Raw genomic sequence first — 7,855 nt, 5'->3', positions numbered from 1 at the left:
ACTTCCCCGTCAAAATCTCCGTCCTCCATGGGTATTGAGTATGAAAAAGTTTTAACCTCATGGAATCCCTCGTTGTCGCCCTTTTTCTTGTGGTCGGCGAAGAACACTGGCCCGCTGGCTTTGCTGCTGTTTGCGCCCTTAGGCCGAATAAAGTCGGACGACTCTGACACGTCGATGTCGTACAAATCCTCGTCAAAGTCTGGGCGAGACGGCTTTGCGTCTTTATTAGTATTTTTCTTCGCTGGTTGCCCTTTGCTCGGCGTCTTGTCGCTCGCTTCTCTTGATACAGCGGGCCCCGCCTTGGTATCATGTTTACTCTGCTGCTTCGGGCTACGTAGAAATTGCTCCAGAGGCACCTCTGCGCTCTCGAGTGATTTAAGCACCGATTTCGATATTGGCGGGAGCGGTTTCTTCTTTGCCATGGTCTGAATCTCTTTTTTCAGCTTCTCGTTTCTCGCATCCGTTACCTTCTTGGAGTTGTGCAGTGCCTCGTTGTATTTCTGTTCCATATCAGTGCTAGCCTGCTCCTCGCTGTCGGCGACCTGCTCGCTGGCTGTGCTGGCGCGCACTATGTTGTGATACATGACGTTCTTCTTGCCCTGTTTGCTCTCGCCCGACTTCGCAAGCTTGCTCTCCCTGAAGCCCTTTGGCCGTTTGCCGTCCTTTGTGTTTTTCCCCGCCGGGGAGGGCACCGCCTCTCCGTCCATGGCCACGTAGTATTCTACCGATTGTGAGTCCTCGGAGGTAGTATCTCCGTCCTCCATGTCTTTGTTTCTACCCTCGTCGCTGTCCCCGCGCTCTCCCTCCTCACCACTGTCCTGAAGCTGGTGCTGCAGCAGTTGTATCCTAGCTGGTCCATCGTCAGAGTCAGTTTTAAGTGTAGGTTGTTTTGTCGTTTTGTCGGGAGGGGTCAGTCTAACAGTCTGCAGAGGTCCCCGTGACTGCTGAACTGCTGGAGCTTCCGAAAGCTTCTTGCTGTGCGCGGCCAAGTGCTTGGAAGGTCCGGGTGCAAACTTTCTGCTGGAGTGAATGACCCCAAGAGCGTCCTCGAGCACAACGCCCGGCTTGGCCTTGCGGACGGGGCCCGGTCTGTCCTTAAGCACGACGGGCGGCTTGTGCTTGTGCACGGTGCCCAGTCCGTCCTTGTCCACGGCGTACGCCACCCGTACGTTCCCGGGCGAGGAGGGCGCCTCGGCGCTGTCGAACGCCTCTGCCCCTGTCCGTATGTACGGCCGGTTGACGACCTCCGCGGAGTCGGGGCGCAGCGGTCCGGCCGACTCGGCGCCCTGTATGCTCGCCATGATGTCGCGATAGAAGCCGTACTTGTCGAACATCTCCGGCGCTGGAGTGCCCGCCGCGTCCACGACGAGCCCTACCAAGGCTGTCTCCTGCGGCAAGCCGACAGACGTCTCCTGAAAGAAGGGGTTGTCCAGGGGGTTTTCGCCGAAGAGCTTCTTCCTCATGCAGCCGATGACATCGCCGAGCGAGCCCAGCCGGGGGCCGTCGGGCTGCGGCCGCTCGTTCCAGGCGCCGTCCTCAGCGCGCTCGGGGACCACGTTGCTGGGCTGGCGGGGGCCGTCGCAGTGCACCAGGCGGTCGCGCGACTCGTAGAACTCCATGCCGCCCTCCGACTTGACGGGCACATCGTAGGGGTTGGTGGCGTACCGTAGCGGCGTGTAGCTCGTCAAGCGGTCGGACTCTGGCGCGCGGTAGAACGGGTACTTGCGCTGGTCGACGACGGGCCGCGCCTGGTAGGGCACCGTGTAGCTGGGCTTGGGGCGTGCGGGCGCGGGAGCCGCGTCACCCTTGTCGGCCCCCGCCCCGGTGCCGCCGCCGTCGTGGTTGTCGTCTTCGTCGTCGTCGTGCACCCATTCCGGATCATTCTCGTCGTGCTCTGGTACTTCTGTTGTCTCTTCCGTGTCGTCGTCCTCGTCGGTGGTGGCTGCGTCGTGGCTGTCGTCTGTCACGTCGTCGTTGTCTTCGTACCTGTGCGTCGTCTTGTCGACAGTTCGTTCGGCCGTGTCTGCCATCTCGGGCTCGGACGCTGTTGGAAGGGGTGTCGTCAGCACCTCGCCATCTGGCGACGAGGCCGCGGATGCCGCGTCCTGCGCGCCCTGCTCAGCTGCGGGTGCAGCTCTGTGTGCGCCTTGCTCAGCCGCGGGTGCAGCTTTGTGCGCGCCCTGCTCAGCCGCGGGTGCAGCTTTGTGCGCGCCCTGCGTAGCCGCGGGTGAAGCGTTGAGAGCGCCCTGCTCAGTCACTGCTCCGTGCGTCCTGTTCACATGTAGCGTGATGTTGCTGTCCACCAAGGGCTGCCTGATGACGGGTGCCTGTGTCGAGTTGGTGCTCTGTGCCGCGCTCCCGTTGATGGCCGTGGAATGGTGCCCAGCGTCTGGCGTTGCGATGCTGCCGTTGGTCGACCTGGCCTGCGCCCGCCACTTGCCTATGTTCATCATGAGCCTAATCTTGTCGGGCCTGTGCAGTGCGTCGGGGGCCTTCTTGTCGGTGACCTGGACGACGGGCGCAACGTACTTGATCGTGCTGGGGAGGAGCGCGCCGAGCACCGCCAGCGCTCGCGCCTCCAGCTGTTGAGTGGCCTCCGTCTTGGGGAAGGCGCTGGACCGCTTGGCCTTGGCGCTCAGCTTGTCGCCGAACAGCGGAGAGCGGTCTGGGGCGGCCCTCCGTAGCCGGGGCCCGATGCTGTCGTGCAGCTCGTCGATGCGCTGCTGCATGGGGGCGAAGGCCGTATCGTACAGGTTGTCGGCCTCCACGTTAGCGCTGCCCGCCGGCCTCTGGTCCAACGGGAAGAAGGGCTGCTGCGCGCCGCGCCACCCCACGTAGGGAGAGAAGTAGCTCAGCGCGTCCGACTGGTGGCTGGGCCAGTCGTACTCGGGGGCGGGCGGCGCCGGGCTCGGCCTGGTGCTGTGCACCACGTCCATGACGTTCTTGTTCAGGTTCTTGCGTTCAGAAGTCTCCACCACCGCGGATGTCACTTTTCCGGGTTGCCTGGGCGCCACCACTGTACCGTGGAGTGCTGCTTTGCTTGATGAGGGCGTGGGTGTTTGGCGGCCAAAGGGCGGTCCGCCATACCTCTCCGGGTGCCGATGAGGGAACGTGAGCCCCATGTCGGGACGCTGGGTTGGTGTGGCAAGGTCCGTCAGGCTTGCCCAGGCTGGCTTACCTGCCCATGGCGACGTCGGAGTTTTGGGAGGGCTGAGCAGGTTATCGATATTACTTAAGTAGCCCCAAGGTCTTTCGTCTAACTTTGGCGTGTTTTGCTTGTCGGAGAAAATGTCGAACTCGGGCTTATTACGTAGCGTCTCTATTAGTTTGTGGGGGAAGAGAGCCGGATCGTGCTTCTTGTCGTTTCTGCTGTGAGGGATGTCATTGGCTAGTGGGGAGCTAAGTTTACTGCCCTCACTGGGCTGCTTCTCAAAACGACTCTGCTTCCCTTGGAGCTCGTCGGCCTCCTTCACAGGCCTGGCGGTCAACTTGTCACTCTTGCTTGAGTCTTTGTTGCTTTGCAGCTTCGCTCTCTTCCTCGCCCTCTCGGCCCTTAGCTTAGAGATCCTCTGCCTCTTTCTCTCCCTTTCTTTCATCTTCCGCTTCCGCTTGGCCTTGGCCAGCGGACTATTGTTCTTCTTCCCGGTACCCTTTGGCTTCTTTCTCTCCGCGGGATATTTGAAACCGAGCAGCTGCGAAGGAATTTTTGACACATTTTTGTTTTTCTTTCTAGGTTTCTTCGGCCTTTTTGGTCGCGTTGGGGGGCGCCTTTGCTTGCTCCGGTCAGGCGCCGGGGTGGTCGGCTCCCGAGCCACGTTCGTGGACGCAACGGTGCTTGCCGGCGGTGGCCGGACCACGTTGCTGGCAGGCGATGCTGCAGTCGGCGCTGCCACCGTCGCCGTCCTGTTGGCCGACGGGGTCGTCGAGGACGCGCTGTCGGTGTGCTTCGCCGCGTACCGCCCTCCCTGGAGTCTGTTGGGTCGCAACGTCGTCGGACTGGTAATGTTGCCTCCTTCACTTAAAACTTTAACCTTGTCGTCGTCGTCCTTGACCACCTAAACAGAACACAAGTCAATGGCGAGTCCCTTTCCTAAACTGTCCTCTGCTTGCAGCTGTACCCACCTGAGTGATGCCCCATGAGCCCTTCGTGACCTTGTTGGCGCCGTGCCGCGTCCTGTTCCGCGGCGCCGCCGTGCTGGTTGCCCGCACCTTGCTGCCGCGGGTCTGCGAACCCGCCCCCTCGGGCTCTAGGACGTACTCCTCGCGGGTGTCGCCCTCGCCCTCGTGGTCGCCGTGGTCGTCGTGCTCGTCGGGCATCTTGACCATCATGGCCGTGGCCTCGTAGCCGGGCACCACCTCGTGGTGTTCGCCCGCCTTGTTGTAGCCGCCGTGGTCGTAGCCGGCGTCCTCGTAGCCCTCCTCGCTGTACACCTGCAGAGAAGAGAAGGTTGTGAGGTGGCCGCCTGTGCGCTGTGCGGGGTGCCGCCCGCTTCTCGGCTGCGTCGGTTGGCTTGCCTGCCCGCCCGGCGCGCGCCTGCGCCTGCTCACCTCCACAGTCTTCCGGTGCGAGATGGCCTCTCGGAGGCGGGGTGCGTTGGCGTACTCCTCCTCGTTGGTGGCCTCGGCTAGGGCGTCCTCCGGGCTGAGGTGGCTCACCGTCTCGTAGCGCCGCACCTAGGGGAACAGGGAGCAATGTGAATGTGCCCAAACCATATGGGGGCTCCAATGTCCGTCCTGATCCTTTTTCAATCCCCCCCCCCTTTTTTAACCCAAAGTGGGCAGGTGAAGGCGGCTCCGATTGGCAAGTGCCCCTGAAGCCCGCGGTCGCTTTCCTACGGTTCATTCGCATTGTAACATCTCTCTCGAGGGGGAATTCGCCTTTCTTTTCACCGAAAGTGAAAGACAGGTCCGCGAGTCCCGCCGATAAAAAGGGTTACGTGGAGGTGCTGTCGTGTGGTGTGACGGGGGTATGATAGGCGGCCCGCGCCCGCCTGACCACGAAATGCTTGATTCCATTGTCACCACATTAGAGCGGGGCGGGCGAGGCGAGCGCGGCAGGGGTGCAGCAGGCCGGCTGGCTGGCCGCAGTGTGCAGCGGGCGGGGCGGGGCGCGGCGGCGCGGCGCGAGGCGATCTGACCGCAGCAGCCCTCCACCTCCTTTCCCCAGAGTTGAGGGCTGCTTCCGGTGAGCCCGTTCTGCTTTCTGGCGACAGCTGGATCGAAGAGTCAGCCTCGTCTCAATTGCGCGACCGGCACACTGTTTTGTAAACTGAGAGGATACCCGCCCCGCGATTGGTTCGCCTGGCGCCACCCTGCTGCCCGCGTCCCCGCCGGCACGTGGGCGGAGAAAAACACAGGAAGCAATCAATCCATCCGTTTTACTACGTGTCGCATTCGTCGCTGTGCATGGAGCGTAAACGGGGCCCGGCCGAGGGGATAAGAAGTAGTGCAACTGACCATGCAGACTGGGCGGGCAGCGCGGTGCAATAATGCACACTGACTTGCAGAAAGCGGGCGAAGCGCGACAGCCGGGGGTTCTTGTGGGGCCGAGCAGCATATGCAACAAGCTGGGGCCGCCGAGCCCCACACCGCGCACCAGTGAATTATTTGCCTCCCCCCCCCCTAAAAACAAGGCCCTGGATGGGCGTTGTCTAGCTACCCATGCATTATCGACTAGATGGGCTTTAACGTTTTAACGTGTTTCCCAATGTAGGCGGGCCGTGGCCTCTTACCTGTGTAAAGCTCTGTTGGGGGATAAAGTCAATGCCGATCTCTGGGGGCGGGTGGGCCCACATGCCCTCGTGCGTGTAGTTGGGCCTGGTGGCCGGCTCTGGGGGGTTCTCGTGCGGGCTGATGTACACCTCCTGACTGCTGGCGCCTTCCGGGTTCTCGCCCGCCTCGGGGTCGTCGGCGTCCTGCTCTGCCATGAAGCGGTCCTCCTCGGCGTCCTCGGCGTCTAGTTCGCGCGACTCGGCCTCGTCGTCGCTTGCCAGCTCTGCCATTTCTTGTTTGTCCTCGGCGACCAGGTCGTCAAAGTCTCGGTTCACCAGCTCCGCCAGCTCGTAGGGTTCTAGATCGGCGGGCAGGCGGAGATGTTCCGGCGTTGACGACATCTCCTCACTGGACCGCGCCACGACGTCCTGGTCGTGTGTCGCCTCCGAGTCCAACGACATGTCCCCGTCGTGTGGCCTCTGCGCGCCGCCGCTCTTTCCCGACGACGACCCCTTGGCGGTGGACCCATTCCCCCTGCTCGACTTGCGCTGAGTATTCCGTGACTTTTGCGTCACGCGGGTGTATGTTTCCTCGTCTGTCTCCAGTGACGCGTCCGTGTCCCCGTCGTTTGTCTCCGAAGTGCTGCCTCTACCCACAGGCCTCTTTCTATTGGATAGCGTCTTTCTCTGTCTTTTGAGAGTAGAAGTCGGCGTTTCTGAAGTAAGTTGCTCCAAGGCATCCAAGGACATGTCGCCGTCATGTAGCTTACCCCGCACTGTCGACGGCTCACCTTCGCCCTTTGACGGCGACCCTCTGCTCTTCTTTCCCGCCTTCCTCTTGTCTTTGGAAGTCTTCGAAGTCGCTTGTGAGACGGGGTTGATGTGATCGCCGACTTCTAGAGCGCTGACTCTCCGTGGCTCTTCTGCTACATCTTCTAGTTCGGGTTTTCTCACCCTCTTTCTTGTATTGCGTGATCTCTCTTTTGTCCTTTTTCTTGTGGTGCCATGTTTATCTGCGACTTCCTCGGTGCCCTCAGCCGCTCTGTCTTGATTCAGATACTTTTCTGCGCCGTACAGCCTAGCGAGCTCCCCAAAGAGGTCGTAGTACTTGCCCCAGCTTGGGAACAACTGCTTGGTGGGGCGCTCCGTCGTCGTGGACGTGCTCGCCTCGCCCGCCGGGCGCGCTCTGCCCCTGCGCTTCTGGTTGGACTTGCTTGGCTTATTTTGGGAGGTTTTTGTCTTGGGTGATGGCGTTGTGGTCTCTCCTGTACCAGCCGTAGGCGGGAGAGTCGACGGCGACGCTTCTGTGTCAGGATGCGACACTAGGTGATCCTCGCGTGGCGCTGAGGATAGCGGCACAGAGTCTCCCGGGGGTCCCGGGGGTGGCGAAGTCAGCTCTTGCGGTGGCACTGGGGAGGGCGACGGGGCGTCTGCGTTTGGCACTGAGGACGGAGCAGAACTTGCTGCAGGTGGCACAGGGGTTGATGGCTTTGGGGCGGGCGCCTTTGAGGGGAAAGCTGCGGTTGAGGACTCTCCTGGAGTCTCTGACGTGGTCGTGGCTACCATTGCGACATGCTCTTTGCAACACTGATCACCATTTGCCGACCTCTGTCTTTTGCGTTTCCTTCTCTTACCCCGCGCCGTCGTGCCATTCTGGGGCGGCTCCACCCACACGACGCGCGAGGACGCCGTCGCACTTGGCGAGGCCCCCGCTTCACCCCCGGGGCCGGCCGGCCCATCCGCCCCCAGTGAGGGGTTATCCACACGACTTACCTGGGCGGCGGTGGCGGCGGGCGCGGTGGCGGCGGGGCCCTGGGGGGCGGAGGTGCCGACGGCGCGGCCCAGCAGCAGCAGCGGCAGCAGCAGCTGCACGGCTAGGGACCTGCGGCTGCGGCCCGACCCTGTGCCGCTCATCGTTGCACGCGGCCACACCTCATGACTGGGTACTCCGTTCCTGGACCGGCGTCGACGTAGACTGAGCGCCGCGGCGCCAGAAGTCGCGCGGGCCGCGGACACGGCGACGACTCGCGCCGCCGCCCCCCGCCACGCCCAACCCCAGCCGCCTGCCGAAACACCGCGCGCTGCAGCAGCAACCACCGCGGTTCATTGACGCCGGTTCTGGCCTACCGTCTTCAATCCGTGCC

General features: G+C 62.4%; 1 protein-coding gene across 1 annotated transcript in view; it reads right to left on the bottom strand.

Moving 5' to 3' along the window:
• LOC113212680 (uncharacterized) overlaps positions 1–7,452 on the bottom strand; it is a 7,731-nt gene extending 279 nt beyond the window's left edge. Inside the window, exons 1-4 of the mRNA XM_052277403.1 lie at positions 5,733–7,452; positions 4,549–4,674; positions 4,123–4,431; positions 3–4,055 (exon numbers count right to left, since the gene is read on the bottom strand). Coding sequence (XP_052133363.1) covers positions 3–4,055; positions 4,123–4,431; positions 4,549–4,674; positions 5,733–7,277 — 6,033 coding nt within the window. The 5' untranslated portion in view covers positions 7,278–7,452. The remainder of the gene's footprint in view (positions 1–2; positions 4,056–4,122; positions 4,432–4,548; positions 4,675–5,732) is intronic.
• Positions 7,453–7,855: the final 403 nt, after the last annotated feature.

Source organism: Frankliniella occidentalis, unplaced genomic scaffold (assembly GCF_000697945.3).
Source record: "Frankliniella occidentalis isolate FOCC.00 unplaced genomic scaffold, Focc_3.1 Scaffold10, whole genome shotgun sequence".
Taxonomy (NCBI): domain Eukaryota; kingdom Metazoa; phylum Arthropoda; class Insecta; order Thysanoptera; family Thripidae; genus Frankliniella; species Frankliniella occidentalis.
This window is presented reverse-complemented; position numbering and strand designations above follow the sequence as displayed.